At 39.3% G+C, this 20,956-nt stretch overlaps 1 protein-coding gene across 1 annotated transcript in view; it reads right to left on the bottom strand.

Moving 5' to 3' along the window:
* VPS54 overlaps positions 1–20,956 on the bottom strand; it is an 88,042-nt gene that overhangs the window by 18,244 nt on the left and 48,842 nt on the right. Inside the window, exons 15-16 of the mRNA XM_088984770.1 lie at positions 7,322–7,483; positions 248–315 (exon numbers count right to left, since the gene is read on the bottom strand). Of these exons, the coding sequence (XP_088840896.1) occupies positions 248–315; positions 7,322–7,483 (230 nt within the window). The remainder of the gene's footprint in view (positions 1–247; positions 316–7,321; positions 7,484–20,956) is intronic.

The following is a 20,956-nucleotide window of genomic DNA, read 5'->3' as shown; positions in this document are numbered from 1 at the left end:
TGTACATGATGAAGTACAATGCCATACAAGGAAATTAAAACCCCTGAAATGCATTAAAGAAGCCTTCCCCTTACAATGTACACCCTACATGAAAGAGGTGGGGCATAGAAACATTTATTACAAATTGGTGCAAGTAGATGGGCTTCTAACAAGGTTCAATGAATAATCAATGTAAATAAGTGAAGGAGAAGGTGGAATTGCAAACCACAGTATATCTTGTTGAATATTTAACAACACAATGACTCACCTGAAAATAGCTTTAACATCTAATTCATGTAAAGTTCGAGATAAGACACGTTGAAGGTAGCCAACTTCCTGGAGATGAATAAAAAATCAAATAGCCAATCAGATTCAACTAATCAAGTAAAAAAATTAGACAGAACTTTTTTTTTTTTAATCAATAACAAACAGATTTCATTAAAATTAAGAAAAAGATACAAGCGGGGAGAGCTAATCTTTCTTAACTCCCCACCAAGAGAAACAGAAATCAAACCATGGCAATTACATATGAGCCCAAAACAGACCTGCCCTATTCATCCCCTGTTTTGCCAATCCATCAGCAAAGGAGTTGGCACTTCTTTCGGCCCACTCAATTTTAATCTCAATGCCCTGTGCCGGCCACTTGAATTTTTTCTTTTTGTTGCTATAAATCTACAACCCATTCTGTTGTACCCCTTCCAAGACTGCCATAATCTCAGCCCTAACAGAGTCACCGACAACAATTGGCCCTCAGAAAAGGTCTATTACTTTGCCTTCCTCATCCCTAATCACCCCAATGCCTGAGGGCCCTGGATAACCAATACTGCTACCATCAAAATCCAGCTTGTAAAAGCCAATTGGGGGAGGGGTCCAAGACATAGTTGATGTCTCCTTATCCTGGCCAGAGTTGGCAATTGTTCTCTGGTTTAAAAAATCTTCCATTGTGAAATCTTGAAACAATCGCTTCTCTCCTTTTCTGAGAGGATTCTTGAATTCCTTTCCTCCCATATACTCCAACTGATAGCAGCCCTTACACATCTCCACATTATTTTGCACCTCTTCTTTGGCCAGCTGAAGAAAGTAGTGGCAAACAGGCTTTGCACATTCAGTGGTGGAGTCCACCTGCACCCAAACAAAGACAAGAACCATTCCCAAATCCCTTTCACAAAATTGCACGAGATTAATTAGTGGTAGCAATTCTCACCATTTGCCTTGGAAAGAATACACCAGTTAGGGGACAAACAGCTATTAGGTCTTTTTCTTTGAAGCAAATCACGTGTTGATTCTTTCCACGAAGGCCTCCCAACAAAAGCTCAAAACCCTTGTTGGGGCAGGTGTTCCCCAAACCTCTTTAATAGGAAAAGACAAGCCCTCAATATCTTCCAGATGAGTTAAGGACTTGAAAAAGGAAGCACAGGTAAACAACCCAGAGGGAAACAGAGTCCAGATTCCTAAAAGCCCTTTTGAAACCTAAATCCCAACCAAAGCCAAAATTTGAGTTAGAAGGCACCAAAAAGTTGTTTATAGGTTCATTCTTGTAGTTTGACATGGCAAGCAAAGAAGGAAATTGATCCCTCAAAGAAGAGTCCCCAACCCAATCCTGTTCCCAAAATTTAATTTGATTACTAGAATTTATATCATACCTGATTTGATGCAAGAACAAAGGAAGAATAGCTTTAATGGATTTCCAAGGGGAAGATTTGGTGGACCTAGCTTGAATTCTAGTATCCCATCCATTATCCGTGAGCCCGTCGATGCTTACCACCATTTTGACCCACAACTTTTCCTCTACAGGTAATCTCCACAATCATTTCCCCAGCAACGCCAAGTTTCTTTTTTGAGCATTTCCAAAGGTAGTTTTTCTTCCACAATGCAAGTTTCTTCTCGAATCTCTCTATCACTGAAGTCCAGAAATTTTCTTTTCTAGGGTTATCTATTAAAGGTAATCCCAAGTACTTTAGGGGCCAAGGTGAAACCATACAACCCAAAATAGAAGCATACTTCCTTTTCTCCCCCTCCATATTAATTCACACAACAGAACTTTTCTCAAGGTTACACCTTCAGATTGGACATCTGCTCTAACAATTGTATGGCAAGTTTCAGAATCCTAATCCACCTCAAATCGCCTTCACAAAAAAGAATTTTATCATTTGCAAATTCTCCGAACTCTTATTAGATTCCTTGAGTCTGCTCTAGATATCAACCTTCCCAGGATATCTGCTACTAAGGTGAACAAAAAGGTAGCGAGGGGGTCCCCTTGCCTAATACCTCTCAAGGCCAGGAAAAAGTCCACCACTATTCCATTTATTAAAATTGAATATTGAACATTCCTAACATAGCCCATTACCCATTTACATCATTTTTCTCCAAACTCAAAGTTAACCATTCTTTTTGAAGAATAACAATAAAATTTATTAAAGAAAAAGGAAAGCAGAGTATAGCTGAAACAAGGCATTAAGGTGACACCAAAACATACAAAAATAACAAGCAACATCCAATAGCCATACACAAAGCAGAAAATAATGCAGCCTTCCAGAATTATATCTTCCTTAATCATCTCCTTTGTATAGTTCTTCATTCCCATCACCCTCCTCATTCCATGCCTCACCTCCTTCCCCTTATACAGAATTCTTCAACCTCCCTTTTTACTTCTTCCAAATACTTCAAAGGCTCTTCTAGCAAAATCCTCTCCACCCCAAAAGAATAATCCTAAGCTCCTGCCATTTTTAACACTCCTATCCATGGTTTCAAATGTTGCAACATTTTGCTAATGTCACCCGACATATGTTGATGTTGAGGCTCACCGACATGAAAATGGATGGTAATATAAAAATTACATTATTTCGGTCAACATTTCCTATATTTCGGAAATGTCGACCAAATCGGTCCAAATAACAAAAAAAAAAAAAACAGTTTTTCCTATTATGTCGATAGGATCTCGACTAATGTACATTAATAATATAGTATATTAATATATTATGTTAATATACATTATAACATTAATAATTTCTATTTAATATTTCAAATAAAATATTTATAAAAAGAATTAACAAAAAAATAAAAACAAAAGAATAAATTAATTACTTTATAATATAAAACATAAAATATTTTACAAGTAATAAAATATTAACTAGTTAGTATTTTAAAATATTTATTAAAATCAGAAAATGTTTATTAAATTTTATAATAAATCATATTCTAAATTTAGTAGAAAAAATCAGAATAAATTTATTAAATTTTATACTAAATCATAATTTATTATAAATTTAGTAGTAAAAATCATAATAAATTCACTAAGTTTTATAAGAAATCAGAATTTATCATAATCTTAATACTACACAAAGGAGAATCAGTTTATTAAATTTATAATAAAACATAATGTATTATAACTTTAATAATTAAAAAAATCAGAATAAATGTATTTCTATTTACTAGTGTGAAATAAATACATTAGAATTTATAATAAATCAAAATTAAAAATAAGAAAAGAAAATATCGGATAACCTTGTAAAATCATCAAAATGCATAATAGTTCAGTAAATCATCATTCACTAATTTGTTATTGATCTTAGTTTCTTAGCTTTATATAATGGTTGGGAATAAGATAATAGTCTAGAAATATGTATTAATGCTTCTTTTATCATTTTACAAAATATCATTGCATATTTCCACATATTTCATAATATTTCCACAATGTCTCTAATTTTTACAATATTTCCCCTTGACATTTCCGACATATGTCCTATATTTTGGAAAGCAACATTTCCATCGACATCGACATTTTAAACCTTGCTCCTATCCGCCAAATCCTCAATCTTCACTCTTCATTCCTTGTCCTCGCAAGCTGATAGATACTTCTTAGAGTTCCTCTCTAAGTCTTGGGTCCCTCCTTCTGCTTATCATTTGACCCAAGCTGCCTTTCTAAACCATCCCAATGAGAAACCAACATCTACACCATCTCCCAAACTGAATCATGAAATTCTTTTCCTTGCACCTTCTTCAAACGTTTGGTTTTTGTTCCAATACATGAACAATATGAGACTTACGAGTCTCTCACTATCTTAACTGTCTTTGAAATAACAACCACACCTTCCTTACTCTCTGTTTTTCTTCTTCAGCCTAAATCAATTCCAAGCTTTCCAACTGTGACTTCAAAATATGAGTATTTCTCACCTCCTTTAGAAAATCCATCCTTCCTTTCTTTTTCAATCTCCTCCTTAGAGCAAACTGCCTCCTTACTAATGACTTCACCCCCACCAAGTTTCTCACCTACTATCCCCCCTTTTTTATCCCCCCATTCCCTTGTCACTTACCTCTATTCCTTCCCCCGGATCTGCTTCCTTATCTTCCTTTCCCTCCTCCTCTAGCTCAATCCTCACATCACCCTGCTTAGACGTATTTGACCCTCCCCTTTTGCAACCCAATAGGAATAGCTTCAACAACAAAAGACACAAAATAAAAAACTTTACCCACCTACTGACAGAGCTCCACCTTCTCCCTCTTCAAGCTCCTATCGCCCTATGCCCCTGGCTCATCCTTGTTCTCATGATAGCCAACAGATTGACACCCCTTGCATCCATCTTGTGTTACTTCACCCTTCAAATCGTTGATCTTCTTGTCGCTATCAAATTTGGCCACCAGCCAAACCCAAGTTTCTTTCTTTCTAATTTGACGAGACAAAGATTTTCTTACTTGCTTCTTGCACTTAAAGGGATTGAATTTGGAGCGTCTTCCTTTGAAAATCTTCAAACTATTGGGCCAATCTCTCCATTTGTCAAAACTAGACTTCGAGTTAAGAGCATGGGCCCAACTCAAAAAGACTAGTCCACCAAATCATTGGCTTTCTATAGATCAAGTTTGCACACCACTCCTTTTCTCCATGTCCTCTTCATATCCTCCACACATTGATTTTCTATTAAGATTTGATCCACTATTTGCCTCCCTTAGACGAAGGCCCCTTGGTGAGGTGCAATGATTGTGGGGAGTACTTGCCTTATCCTCAAGGAAAACACCTTAGCTATAACCTTATATAGGCTATTCACTAGGCTGATCGGTCAAAATCTCTTGGGTGGGAGGCATCAACTTTCTTTGGGGTCAAGGCTATAGAAGTGGAGTTCAGCCCTAGATTAATTATTCCCCTTCTATTAAACTCATCAAAGACCAAAGAATACCCTCTTTTAGAATGTCCCATCAATCCTGGTAAAAAGCCATTGTGAATCCATTCAGTCCAGGAGCTTTTGCTTTGTCCATTGAGAACACCGCTTCTTTTATTTCCTCTAGTTCAAATTTCCTCTCCAACCAAACACTAAGCCCTGACTCTAATCTTGGCCACTCTAATCCGTCTACCTAAACCCCACCATTCAGTGGCCTTTTAAACCAAAGATTTAAAATGATCTACAAAACCCTCAACAATACCATCTTGTTGGGTAATACTAGACCCTTAATTACTAATTTGGAGATGAAAGTTTTCCCCCTTCCATTTGCCACAATACAAAAAAAACCTCGTGTTTTTATCCCCCTCCTTTAACCACTTGCACCCTAATTTTTGCCTCCAACTTATCCCTTCCTCGTACAATAAGTCCTCCAGTTGTTTTCTCAAGGTCCATCTTTGTTCTTTATCTCCTTCCTCAAGAATACCCCTTTCTTCTTTCAGGTCTAACTCCTCAATTTTTGGAATCACATTTTGCGTCCTTGTTTCTAGCTTCCCCAAATCCATCTCATTCCAAACTTTTTTTTTTTCCTTTTAGATTCTTCTTATGAAATTTCATTCCTTTCCAGCATCCTTGTTTGTAGCCTCCCACCAATCTTTCACCCCTCTTAATTAACCTTGGATAACACAATCACATATTTTCAAATCTAAATGGTGATGGCCTTGCATTCCTTAATTCCTTCTTACAGACGTGACCCTTGGGAGAGTCCTAGATCACAAGCCTCCACAATGCTCCTCCCAATCCAATGTGAACAAAACCCTATCTAATCTGGAACAAATCGGGTTCGAATGGACATTGGGCCAAGTAAATTTATTATTGAAAATTTACCTACCAATTTTTCCAACCCCACTTCACCTCACTGTTCCACAGTCACTATACCCCAGAGGAACCCCATGAGTGTCATTGCCCATTTTATTCCCCTAGCCTTCCAAAGATTCCTTGCCCATCTTCTATCAAATTCTGGTCTTTTGGATTCCTGCAACAATACCACATCTGGTTTCAACATCCTGGTCACTTCTTTGATTAATTCTCTCTTTTTGGTGCTTCTCAACCCTTTTACATTCCAACTCAGCAACTTCATTTAACCTAATTCTTAGGACCGTTCTGCTAATGATTTATCTATTCCCCTTTCTCCTTTCCCCTTTATCATCTTTCCACTTCACTCAATTTCCTTTCCTCACTTTAGGATCCTCCTTAGTTTTTAGAGAGGCTTCTAATTCATTTGGTCCTTCAATTTACAACCAAGCTTTCCAAAAAAGTCTACCACCAAGTCATCACTAGAAGATTCCCCATCCCTCCCTCCTTTTTTATGAATCTCTCCTCTTTACCCTCTTGTCCTCTCTCCCTTGCTCCTTGTCCTCCAGTTAAACTTTCTGTTCCTTCTTTGTGCAGTTCCTTTCTACAATAAGCTTTTACTTGATAGCAGAGAAATCAGATGTGTATCTGGTATACTAAGCTAGGTTTCAAAAACATTTTCTGTTGCATTTATGTGCAACAGCACATGAAGGCAGATGGGAGTTTTAAAATAAGAGAGTACATAAATGCATATGAGGTTTTCCTACTCTCGATATGATTTTAGGGGGAAGTAACTTTATAAGAATCAGCTTAGCACATGAAGGCAGAGAGTGGTAGTAAGGTAGTTGGCAGTTGTAACCAATCTCTGTAAACTGGTACTATTTCTTTTGAAAAGAAACTGATATTGTATGAAGGAGGAAGTGCTTCCCTCAAAGCAAAACTTTACAGGATATGAGGTTTATATAGCTATACAAAAGACTTATACTACAGAACCAAGTTGCATAATTGTTTAAGTTCTATGACAACATACAGATGTCACTAGGGGTGCCAATTATACAAGGCCTCTAGGGCTATGGCATAATATTCAAGCTACAAAAAACATAGGATTTTCCTAACTACAGAAATAAATATACAAAAATTGATAACATATTGCAGCATGATGCCCAAATTAGTGGTTACAATCAAAACAATATATTAAAATGAAAAAGAAAGGAAAAATAAGAAACGAGTAATGGTTCACTACTAAAGCATCTAAATGCAATGCTTGCCCTTTGATACAAATCAGTAACAAGAAGCATCATTAATAAAATATCTAAGGATATTGAAAAGCAACACACCTTGGTAAGGGATCGAGCAAAGTTACTAGGCTGTAAATCACTGTCATCTGGTCTATTCCAGCTCTCAACAATTTGTGGCAACCCACGAATATGTACCATTAACCTTTCTCTCATTATCTGTACCAGCTTTGTGTGTATTTCATCTCGGTGAATCTTGTAGTCCTGAATTTTTTGAATAAATAAAAAATACAAAAGTGTAAAGTAGAACAATCAATACTACCTACTAAAGTAATGATATACTATAAATGAGTTGTCAAACTATATGAAATATTAGCACCGAATAGTTCATAGAAATTTGAAATCTAACAATGAGATTTTTATAGGACAAATACATGCATGCGAAAATAACATAAAAGCACTGCAGCTGTCAAACAACAACCAACATCTTGAAAAAAAGGTCAGCATATTAATTTTAATGCAGGTCGAGATTGAATTATTGATTTGAATAGCTTCGGACAGTAGGGGAAAATGTAGCTATGTAGGAAGCCGTATATCAAGTAATACAGGCTAATGCCAAATAACTGCCCTGTTAGAATCATAACTCCAAAATGGTATAGCTCATTTCTAAAACAATGAAGATACCAAATAGGTGCTTTGTAAAACCATGACTCCAAATAGGTGCCTTGTGGTGTCTAGCTTTTAAAACAATGTGGCAGATATATTGTTCTTATGATGATACTCCTAATTGTTAGGATTCCAGTGTGTTCCTAGATCATTTAATGGAATTGCTGATAGCTTAGCAAGGCAAGGAGTAAATAGAAATGAATTATTTTGGGGATAGGTGTCAGGGGGGACTGGATGTAAAAGTTTTGGGGAGGATTGTACATAATGATTCACTTTTTTACTTGGTAAATTTGTATATTCTGTCTTTATATTAACAAAATTTTTGTTATCAATCAAAAAAAGGGGGTTTCTGGGAGGGTGAGTGTGCCATCTGGGTTTTCTTTGGTGCTAGTTGGGAAGAAAGGAACCTAAGGATTTTTTCTGAAAAAGGAAAGAAGCAGAGATGCTATCATTGAAGTCATCACTATTAGAGTGGTAGTGTGGTACATTGGGTGAAGTCTCCAGAACTATTTCAGGATATATATAGAGACGCTTTTATTAGAAATTGGAAGGAGGTGGATAATTCAGCACCCCTCAAAACTGTGATCAGTCCTTGGTCTCCACCAACTAATGGTTTCACTAAGTTGAATTTTGATGGAAGTAGTTGTAGAGAACACTGATGTGGGCCCCACAGCTATGGTCCCACTGTGTTCGTAGGGTAGAAGATGTTCTAGTCTGCCTAGGGTTAGCTATTGGTCATTTAGTTGTTTCAGTTGTTATTTATTTCAGTCTTTGTTTTACTCTATTTGTTATGTAAAGACTAAGGGCAGATCTGTCCTTTCCATGTAATGAGCATAACCTATAAATATTAATTAAAGTGGCGGCAGCAGAACATCAAGCTTCTGCTCCTCCTTTCGACCCTTGTTTTCTACTACTCCTCCCTCTTCCTCTTCTCTCCTCTTTCTTCCTTCTTATCTTCGATCCTGAGATTCATTAGGGTTCAAGACTGATAACAGTCCTGAACTTCTAGTTGGTATCAGAGCCAAGTTCTCTCATGTGAGTCTAGTCCAGCCGACCACATGAGAACCATCTAAGGCTGGAAGCTGAGAAAGCAGAGTTCGTTGACTGGTTCTTGGAGATCTCCAGAGGATTAGCAGCTGTTTGAAGAAGTGTCACAGTTGTAGCAAGTTGGTGATCAGAAAGAATCAGAGAAGGCTAGGGTTCGGGTAACCTTGGTAGGCAGCGAACTGCATTCTACTGTAAGTTTTTTACTTTCTGAGAGAAGTAACATCAGAAAATATAGGTTGGACCTATCCAGTAAGGGTGGCCGAACTACTCTAGGGTTTTATCTCTCTATTCTCTAGGGTTTCTCTAGGGTTTTGTCTTATCCCTACGACAAACCCTAGTATTAGGCCGAAACTTGTGATCATATTCCTGCGGCAAACCCTAGAATTCTCCTCAACATTGATCAGTTTTAGGGTTTCATATTAACCCTACTATAAACCTTATCCGTACGGCTCTTAGGACTGATTAAAACCTCAAATTGGCTTCAACATATCAGATTGCTCTTCAAACTGTGTTTCAGTCTTCTTTTGGGGTTTCGAACACTTTTGAGGGGGTGAAAACAGTTCGGACTGTTGCTGTTATGTGTGGTTATTGATTTCAGATCAGTCTTATATATATTTCATGCACATCTATCGTGAGTACAGATTGGTTCTCTACTGATTCTGTGACTATTGTTGGGAGTTCTAGTGCTGGTTTTGACTGTAGTAACCATAATCTTTGATACTTCTGGTTCTTGACTGAAATGGAGTTTAAGAATCAGGCAGAAGGCAGTTTTGGGAACAACAGTTATGGTGGTGGTTCTGAGACAGGTTTTCAGATTACAACCGTAAAGTTTGATGGATCAAACTATTTGGAATGGGCCCAATCAGCCATGATGGCTATTGGGGGAAGGGGCAAAGTAGGGTATCTCTTAGGAGATGTGGCAGAACCTTCCAAGGGAGACCCTATGTATACCAAGTGGGTCCAAGAAAACTACTTGGTTATGACATGGCTCTATAATTCAATGCAGCCCCATATCGACCGAAATTACTTATGGGCAAAGACAACCAAGGAGATATGGAATGTGATGAAAGAGACTTACTCCTGACCCCTTAATGTTGCCAGAGCATATGAGTTGAAATGTGAGGTGAATGCCCTTAAACAAGGAGAGAAACCGGTGTCGATCTATTTCTCTAACTTGCAGTCCCTATGGCATGAGATTGATCACTTAGAGACTCTTGAGTGGGAGAGTCCCAAAGATGCTCAGATACATAGAAAGCACATTGAGACAAACAGAGTGTTCGAGTTTCTGGCAGGACTGAATTTAGAATATGATATTGTGAGGCAGCGGATCTTGACCAGAGATAGTGTGACCCTCTCTCAGGCATACTCCTTAGTGCATAGTGAAGAGACCAGGAGGAAAGTCATGATGCAACCTTAGCCGTTTACACCTGCCTTGGTAGCTGTCAAACCCAAAACAGAGGGTGATTCAGAGAGGGACAGAAAGAAGGAAGATAAAAGGGATGTGGTGTGTGAGCATTGCAAGAAACCTAAACACACAAAAGAAACATGTTGGAAGCTGCATCCACATTTGGTCCCGGCAAAGTTGAGAAATAAAAGGAGTAAAGCTCATGTGGCTACGACTACTGATTCAGCATCCTCATCTGGCACAAGAGGCACACCATTAGAGACCTTAGCTGCAGTTTGGGCAGATCTAATACAATTGGAGAAGGAAGTTGGCAGTTCAGCTCAGTTACCGCAGTCATCATCAGCTCCGGCTACATCGGCCTTTGCACACTCAGGTACTCGAGCCTCAGCCTACCATGCCTCCGCTCCAGGTACTACTGAACCGTGTTGGGTAATAGATTCAGGTGCATCTGACCATATGACTAGCTTGCCCTCTTTGTTTACTACTTATCACTTATCTTCTGGTAGGGATAAAGTATCTATAGCTGATGGCTCTCTTGTCCCTATTTCTGGCAAGGGTGACATCAAACTGTCAGATACTATATCCTTGTCCTCTGTCTTGCATGTTCCTAAACTGGATACTAACCTCCTTTCCGTCAGTAGCATTACCAAACATTTGAACTGTTCAGTAACTTTCTTTCCTGACCGATGTGTTTTTCAGGACATGGAGACGAAGAAGGTGATTGGGACTGGCTGTGAGACAAATGAGATCTATCTGCTCGGGGAGAGTTCTGCTCGGGAAGAGTCAGTGGATAAGAAGTTACTTGTTTCTCAAGTTGTGAGTCCGGTTATGTTGTGGCATAACCGGTTGGGTCATTTATCTTTTCGGTCCTTGAAGAGTCCGTTTCCTACTTTGTTTGAGTCTGTTGAGTCATCTCAGTTGAAGTGTGAAAGTTGTGAGTTGGCTAAACATTGTAGAAACTCTTATTCATTGAGTAATAAAAGGAGTAATGGTTCTTTTGATATTGTGCATACTGATGTTTGGGGGCCATATCACATTCCTTCTATGGGGGGGTACAGGTATTTTTTGCTATTTGTTGATGACCACACCCGGTTTTCATAGGTTTATCTTATGCGATCATGAGATGAGGTGCCTGTCCTGACCCAAAACTTCCACCAAATGATCCTAACACAATTTGATGCCAGGATAGAAGTGCTTAGATCTGATAATGCAAAGGAATACTTTGCTAAGCCATTGGCATCGTACCTCCTTAATCATGGGGTTATCCACCAGAGCACGTGTCCTCATACACCTCAGCAGAATGGGGTTGCAAAGAGGAAGAATAGGCACATCTTGGAGGTGGCTAGAAGTATTATGTTTACCTCCAACGTCCCTATTCGCTTCTGGGGTGATGCTATCCTTACGGCGGTATATCTTATTAATCGGATTCCTTCTCGGGTTCTTGATATGAAACCTCCTTTTTCCCTTCTATACCCCAATGAGGAGTTGTTCACTATTCCCCTCAAGCCATTTGGTTGTACCTGTTTTGTTCAGCTTCTTGGTCCTAATCACTCCAAGTTTCAACCCAAGGCCTCCAAATGCATCTTTCTTGGTTATGCACAAACTCAAAAGGGTTATTGTTGTTATGATCCCGTCTCAGGGAAGAAGTTTGTATCCATGGATGTCACTTTCTTTGAGGAGACACCCTACTATTCTCGGGTCTCTCCTCAGGGGGAGAGTAGTGAGCGTGGAGATTTGGGTCTTTTTCTTCAGGGGGAGGGGGAGTGCAGTGAGGACAGGGTTAATACCTTTGGAGCTGTTCCCTTACCTATTCCAGTTGATGATGAGGGCGATAATGATGAGGGCTGTAGTAGCGAGGGTGGTCAAAGGGATCGGGAGTTGAGAGTCTATCACAGGCGATGCAGGCAGATTGATCCTGGTCATCAGCAGTCCCAGCCAACTACAATCTCTTTTGCGGCTCCAAGTCCAAATATTATAGTCCCAGGGCCCACAGAGACTCCTTCCATTGTTGCTACCTCACCCTCTGCAGATGACCTTGACCTTCCCATTGCCCTCCGTAAAGGAAAACGGCATTGCACTACATCTACAGCCCACTGCATCTCCCATTTTTTGTCCTATGATCGCCTATCTCCCTCCTACAGGTCCTATCTCACCTCTGTTGCTAATGTCCCTATTCCGAGAACAGTGCAAGAAGCCCTATCAGTCCCGGAGTGGAGAGGTGCAATGCAAGTTGAAATGGATGCCCTGTTGAAAAATAATACATGGGAGCTAGTTGACTTGTCCAAAGGAAAGAAACCAGTTGGATGCAGGTGGGTATTTACTGTGAAGCATAATGCGGATGGTTCCATTGAGAGGTACAAAGCTCGGCTAGTTACAAAAGGGTTCACTCAGACTTATGGTATAGATTACTTGGAGACATTTGCCCCGGTAGCCAAGATGACCACCATTCGGGTTCTATTATCTCTTGCAGCAAGCTACACTTGGCCTTTGTACCAAATGGATGTTAAGAATGCTTTCCTGAATGGGGACTTGCAGGAAGAGGTCTACATGCAGTTGCCTCCTGGATTCTATGATATGGAGGCAGGTAAGAAAGTTTGTCGGCTCAATAAGGCATTGTATGGTTTGAAGCAGTCACCTAGAGCTTGGTTCGACAGATTCAGACTAGCCCTTGGGAAGTTCGGTTATGTACAGGCCCAATCAGATCATACACTGTTCATCAAGAGGGTGGAGTCGTCACTGACACTACTTGCAGTTTATGTTGATGATATTGTGGTCACAAGAAACGACAACCATGAGATTGAGTCCCTCAAACAGCTCCTTCATCAAGAGTTTGAGGTGAAAGATCTGGGTACACTACGGTGTTTTTTGAGTATTGAGGTTGCTAGATCTAAGCAGGGGATCTTTGTCTCTCAGAGGAAATATGTGTTAGATCTCTTGGCTGAAACTGGAAAGCTGGGTGTCAAACTTGCAGATACACCCATTGAACAGAACTATAGGATTACTGCAGAGAGTGGGCAGCTGCTCAGCGGTTAGTGGGAAAGCTCCTATATCTATGCCTTACCCGACCAGACATCAGTTATGCCGTTAGTGTTATCAGTCAGTACATGCATTCTCCTAGAACCACGCACCTTTTAGCAGCAGAAAGAATACTAGCATACTTGAAGAGATGCCCGGGTAGAGGTATAATGTTCAAGAACAATGACCACATGAAGGTGGAAGTCTATACGGATGCCGATTGGGTTGGGAGTGTTGATGACAGAAGGTCTACCTCTGGATATTATGCTATTGTGGGAGGTAACCTGGTTTCTTGGCGGAGTAAGAAACAAAGTGTTGTCTCTCGATCCAGTGCTGAAGCTGAGTACAGGTCAATGGCTAATGGAGTGGCTGAAATTCTTTGGCTGAGATCACTACTTGAGGAGTTGGGTGTTGAGTATGAGAAGCCCCTGATGCTGTATTGTGATAATCAAGCGGTTATTAATATAGCACACAACCCAGTGCAGCATGACAGGACTAAACATATTGAAGTTGATCGACACTTTGTACGAGAGAGAGTCTCATCACAAGAAGTATGTCTCCCATACATCACCTCCAATATGCAACTGGCAGATATCCTCACTAAAGCTGTATCACGGAAGAAGCTAGAGGCAGATCTATCCAAGTTGGGAATGATAAACATTTATTCCCAACTTGAGGGGGAGTGTAGAGAACACTGATGTGGGCCCCACAGCTATGGTCCCACTGTGTTTGTAGGGTAGAAGATGTTCTAGTCTGCCTAGGGTTAGCTATTGGTCATTTAGTTGTTTCAGTTGTTATTTATTTCAGTCTTTGTTTTACTCCATTTGTTATGTAAAGACTAAGGGCAGATCTGTCCTTTCCATGTAATGAGCATAACCTATAAATATTAATTAAAGTGGCGGCGGCAGAACATCAAGCTTCTGCTCCTCCTTTCAACCCTTGCGTTCTACTGCTTCTCCTCCCTCTTCCTCTTCTCTCCTCTTTCTTCCTTCTTATCTTTGATCTTGAGATTCATTAGGGTTCAAGACTGATAACAGTCCTGAACTTCTAGTGTAGTAAAGGAAATTCAGGTCCTTCAGGTAAAGAGGAGTTTTCAGAGATGAGGAAAGGAAAGTTATTGCTTTATTGTCAGGTTCTATTGGAATAAGTGATTCATTTAGATGGTGGCAATGGAAGGCATGCAAAAGGGCACAGGAGCTAAACATTAGAAAGCTGATTACTGAAGGTGATTCAAAATTGGTGATAAGCTAGCTGCATAAAGAGGAAAACAGGTTTTGGAACTATGCTAATGAAAATATGAAGTTTAAATGGCTGGCCCAGGGTATGGAAATAAAACTGCAGGGGATGAAGAGAAGTGCTAATTCCTTTGCTGATACACGTTCGCTAAGCAAGGGGTGGGAAGAGATGGTTTGTTTTGGGCACTTTTTTGATCAATAACAATAAATTTCATTAAAAAGAAATAGTCATTACAATGGTGGGGAGAGGTAAACTCTCTTAACTCTCCCCCAAGTAGATACAGCATTACAAGGTAGCCACTTGAAGTGTCTTCATTCATTAATGTATGTCCACAATCCATCACCTTCCTTCCCTAACCAACCTAATACCACTTTAGAATCTCCTTCAATGATCAGCCTGTTAACATTCAGCTCCTATAGGTTGGGGGGATTCTCTGAGAGCTGAAATTTTGGCAGTTTGGAAGGGCATCAAAAGAGCCCAGCAACTGAATATTAAAAAACTGCTGGAGGCGACTCTAGGCTGGCTGTTAGTTGGCTGCAGAAGGAAGATTTCAGTCTGTGGAAGTTCTTAAATGAGAAAAAGAAAATTAACCAGCTAATTCAGAACATGGAAATTCAGGTTCAGTGGTCCAAGAAGAGCGCTAATTCTATGGCAGATTCTTTGGCCAAAAAGGGGGGGGGGGGGGAGCTAATCTCTTTTGAGCATTGCTTAACTTGTTTTCTACTTTTAGGGAGGGTTAAGTGATTTTACCCCTCCCTGTTGTAACTTTCTCTTTTCTATTCCTCTTAATAAAAGTTTCTGCTATCGATCTTAAGAAAAAAAAAAAAAAAATCAAAGCCACAATTTCTGCATGCAGTGAGTCCCCCGTGTCAATTGAGCCTGAGAACAAAGCTATGACTGAACCTTCCTCCGTCCTAAAAACTCCACCAATCCCTGATGGACCAGGGTTACCTTCACTGTGTGGAGCCGATGCTGCCACTTCCAGTTGTTCAGCAGTGTTTCTGTATCATACTTTTCAAGGCGCCAAGGTGAGGCTAGGCAACAAGGGGGAGCCTTGTTGCCAACTTGCCTAGGTGGGCACCTAGGCATCAACTAAGCTATGGATTTTTTAAGTAAAAAATATATATCCTAGGGTAGTTCCCTAGGTTCTATAACCATATTTCCTTAATAATTATCCATAATTTTCACAAAAAGTATAAGCTTCATGTTATAGTACAGAAAATCAACATATTCATGAGAAGAAAAATAAGTAAGAAAGGAAAAGGTGGAGGAAGAAGGAAGAAGAAAATGTGTTGATTAGATAAAATTTTAAGTTCTTCCTCATGGTTCAGGTTTTGAAGTCTTCGAGTGTTCGAGTGTTCAATGCAGCATTTAGCAATGTCTGTGTTGATTAAACCCTAAAAAATAAGAAAATAATAAAAAGAAACCAATAGAAAAACACACAAAATGAATATTTTAGTTTAATAATGTATATTTTATAATTATAATCTCAAAAAATTAAGAATGTAAAAGTACTTAATAACACAATGTGCAAAACTGCTTGGCAATTAGGCGAGGCGAGCCTCCAAGGGCACCTTGTTGCCTAGGCTTTGCCTTGACAACAATGCTTTGTATGAATGTACTTGAATATCTCCACAATTTTTACCCAATGAACAACCCTAGAAGTGATAACTTCTATGATTGCCTCTCTACTTCTCTCTTTTTTCAGAAAAAAAACTCTTCGCTTTCTTTCCTTCCAAACTATCCAACAAACTAGTGCTCTTGATAATCTCCACAATATTCTTCCCCTCTTCGTTGTCTAGTTACCAGCAGAAGAGTCAAGGGGCTTTGTAGACTTGGTGGGGGAGTCCACCTATAACCAAACTGAGAAAGAAACCAAACCCAAGTAGAAGAAACAAAGGGGTAGGAGATTAATAAGTGGTAACAAGAATATTTCCAATTAGGAGACAAGTGTTAATTCTTTTAAGGCAGTCTTCTTTCTTTTAAGTAGGTCATAAGTGTTGATTCTTTCCAAGAATATTTCCAAGATTTCCAAGTAGAGTGCCCAAACCTTTAGCGAGATCTATTTCCCCTACACTTCTTTAACAAGGAAAGAATGCCTAGGACTAGAGGAAGGTTATAATAGAGCTTTGAAAAAGGAGGAACAAGTAAAGGAACTAGAGGAAGATAGGGTCCAAATTCGAGATTCCAACTTAGAGGGGATCCAAAAAACCCTTTTGGAGAGTTTGGATCAAAGCAAAGACATGGTCCACATTTGAGTCTCTGAAACCCTACCTAAACCCCAAGTCACAATCTATTTCAGGCCAAAACCAGAAGAGGATAAGAAGGTAGAAACAAGCTCATTTTTGCAACTGAACAGAGTAAATAGATAAGGAAACTGATCTTGAAGTGGTGAATCCCCCAACCTCACATGTTCCCAAAATCTTACCAAATTCCCAGAACACAAATTATACCTAACAAAGTGAATGAAGTATGGAAGAATGGCATGGATAACTTTCCAAGGCGCCTCTCTAGTAGTTCGAGCCAAAACTCCAACATCCCAGCCATTTGCCACCGGCCAATAGATGCTTATAATCACCTTTGTCCACAGTTTGTCCTTGTCCATTGGTAATTTCCACAACTATTTCCCTAACAATGCCATATTCCTCTCCTGGATGTTCCCAATCCCTAAGCCACCAAACTCCCTACTTCTACTTACCACTTCCCATCTAACACCTATGGTCCTTCCTTTCCTCCTTGGGTTCCCACAAAAAACCTTCATTAACTTCTCTAGCCTTTTATAAATCCTCACAGGTCTCTTAAAAACTCAAAGAAAGTAGACGAGAAAATTGGTCAGAGTTGACTTGATCAAAGTTAGTCTTCCACCTAAAGAGAGGTAATTCCTTTTCCAAGAGGCTAATCTTTTTGTAAACCTGTCCACTACCAGGTTCCAGAAAGTTACGTTTCTTGGGTTTCCTCCGAAGGGTAATCCCAATAATTCATTGGCCACTGGGAAAGTTGTATCTACTTGGGAGAGGTAAACCCTCTTAACCCTCCCCAAACCCCACAATCTTTCTCTAAGCAGAAATCCCCAATAAAGCTTTCTTAGTTCAATGTATCTTTCTATTCCAATTCCCAAAAAAAAAAAAAAAAATTCTTGCAAAATCTTCCCCTCCTAAGAAAGCACAAACCTAAAATCTTGCTCACTTGAGTTTCAGTTTCCATTATATTTTTTCAAATCCATATTTCCATCTTTCTCACCCAATCAATAATCCCTTCCTCATCATTCTCTTCCCCTTCTACATATTCTTCCTCTCTTTCTATCTCATTCCCTTGTACCTCCTTTTCGACTAACAAAACATCTTCCTTTTGAGTTCCAAAAGCTGATTACGAAGTTCCTCTTGTCCATTACTTTTTCCAAAATGTTCGAACTACTACTATGTTTAGGCAAGCAACTGCAGATTTCTAGATCTGCCTTTAGCTTTTGACCCCCTTCTCTCGTAGATACTCTACTATTTACTGCAACAACCAATCCCTACCAAACCCTCCTTCAATCAAATGAAGACCTTGGTAATGTAAACTAATTGAACATCAAAGCTTTGGATTTTTTTGAGTCCTTTGAGTCAAGATCATCTTTTCTATGTTCCTCCAACGAACTTGTATTCCACTTCCTTCCTAAGTCCACCCCTATCTTTCCGATAAATACTTCTGTACCAAAAACAGAGCCCCTTATATCTACCTTCTCACAAGAAAAATAATGGTCCATATTCCTCACGCCTCCCACTTTTTCCCCACCCAACTCACAACTACTTTTCTTAGGGGCAGATGAAACATTTTCCAATTCATAGACACAGTAATCGTTTTCCAAAATGCCTACCTTTACTAAATCCCCTAATGTCTCAGCTGATTCCTCTTGCTCTACCAATTCCCAGCCTTCACATGAACTAATTTGTTGAGTGGCAGCTTCTTTTGCTAATGAAAACTGATCACCTTCTAATGCTACACCACCTTTCCTTACCTTAGCCATCAAAGGATCTAAAGGCTTCTCTAACATCAGAAACTTTTCCCCTGTCACAACTCTTTCTTGAGGATCTTCTACCTCCTTTGGACCTTCGTGCCTTTTCACCACTGATTGTAACTTGCCCTTCAAAGTTTCCAACCTTACACTTTCACTCAAGGAACTTGAACCCTCCTTGCAATGAACTTGGTTATCACCCAATCCCACTTTTTGTTCTTCTCTTTTCCCAACCATTCATGTTTAGTTGCAAAATGTGTTTTGAACCTTAACCCCCTTTCCTCCCTCTCAAAAAACGTTTTTGACCAGACTTTCTGGTTATTCCTTCCTCTAAGAGGACTAAGAACCATAACATTCTTCCTTTGGTCAACAATTTCCCTGAGATGGGGTCAAAGAAGATGGTATATGTGAGTTAGCATCCATCAAAACTCCACATCTTGGCCTCACGTGTTTACTAAAAAGGTCATGTTCTTCATCAACCATGGACCCAACCCCATTTGAAACAAAATCAGAATTATTCTTCATAGCTTTAAAACCTGTCCTAGCTTCAAAAGGCTTAAGCGAGACACAGAGAACAAACTTGGACAACTCGACCCCAACTTCATGGCATTCCACGTGTCTATTTAAAGTAGCACATTCAAGCTCATGGCCCACCAGGCCCAATGTCTTAAAATGCTCCAGCTCATTCTCACTCCCATAGCCTTTCACATTCCCAAACAGTTCCCCAAAATTCAAAATAATTGACATGTCATTAATGCTGCTGGTCACCACCTGTTCGTAGGACCTTCAACACACCGGCCCTTCCCCCCTTCTAACACACCAAATCATTCAACCTACTTCTTTTTCCTTTCCTAGGTAATGTTAACCAATTTCGTAAAAGCTCCAAATTCATTCATGTTGGAGTTTATAGGGGTATATTCATAATGTCAATAAATTTTAGGGACTTGTATGTATTTATGGAAGGAAGAGGGGCCTGTGTGAAATTTTGATAAAATTTGGCCTTTTGCTTCTTTAAGCCATCAGTTATGTGGGATTAGGGTTAACTGAGAGTAGATATTTTGTTGTGAGTCTGTAGAGAGGTCAGCCTCATGTATCTCCTCTCCAAGAAACTCTTTTCTTTCTACTGGGTCAACTTCCCCTTGATTCTAGTCTCCTCAAACAAAAGATTCTTTGCTTCTATCTTCAGGAACCACCTCCAGTGCTTCATCTTCTCATGCATATTTGAAGAATCTTTGATGCAAACAGTGCTCCAAATTTCCAAAGATTGAGAAGAATATCATGAACCTAGCTGAGATTTGAATAACCCTGTGGCTCCCAACTCAAGTAGCTCCAACAAATCAAACCTTATTTCTTAATACAAATATCCTACCAAATTTTAATTATGCTTCTAAAAATGCATGGTTCAAATACTCCGATTTACAAAGTTTAAAAGGTTTAACAAAGTTATATTTTAGAAGTAGAAGTATCCAGTATTTGGTATTATAATGCCTATGCATTCTATCCTACATTGGTATGCCAGGCATGAATAGGTATCCTGGTATCATAGGTTGCATATCAATGAAATGAATAAAATGAGATAGAAAGTTGATGTAGGACTGATAATTAGGATACCAACTTGATTTTGGACAAGTAGCTTTGATGCAAATTAATGTAGGATAGGAATGACTCAAGGATTAGTCTAGGAAGGCCATGATGGAATAGTAAGGGTTTAAGGATGATTTTAAGACTAATGGTAGAGATTGGTTAGGTTAGGAAAGGTTTCTAGGCTTAACTACCAGAATTATAGACTTGTTACAACATAGTGAGCAACTTCAAAACAAAGAAAATAAATCTAGGATTGGAATTATTCAATGAAATGCTTTGTCATCTTAATGAGTCAGACTCTTGGACATGTGTCAGATTCCAACTCCCATGTCTGTATCATGCAACATAACTGCACAACCCTGAAAGATAATATCTACTCTTTACTCACTGCATCCTTGATCTCCCAATTCCCCCTTCATTTTGCACACTATTTCCAATTTGATTGGCTGCTCCTCTTTTTGTGCCCCCTGTTACCCAAAGGAACTATCTTCTTGTTTTCCATATTCTCTTCATCACCTCCAGAGGAGCCCTAAAGATAGGGAAGGAGTAGGTTTGCAGAATAGAGTAAGGCCTAGATATTTAGGAGTCAATCCAAAACCTGACAACTAAGGATCTTTGCACAGTCATGTAGGAATCTTGACCCATAGTTCTTGAATATGTCCATTCATAATAGAGCTTGCATATCACTTACAAAGATTGCCTCTGCTCCTCTTAAGTTTTCACCTATTAAAAGAATCAAACTAATGACAATCACTTAGAGTGCCACTAGTGAAGTCAAATTTCTTTAATC

This window comes from Nelumbo lutea, chromosome 4 (assembly GCF_056320005.1).
Source record: "Nelumbo lutea isolate HS-2025 chromosome 4, American lotus-T2T, whole genome shotgun sequence".
NCBI lineage: Eukaryota > Viridiplantae > Streptophyta > Magnoliopsida > Proteales > Nelumbonaceae > Nelumbo > Nelumbo lutea.
Note: the sequence above shows the minus strand (reverse complement) of the source record. Positions and strands in the feature narration are given on the sequence as shown.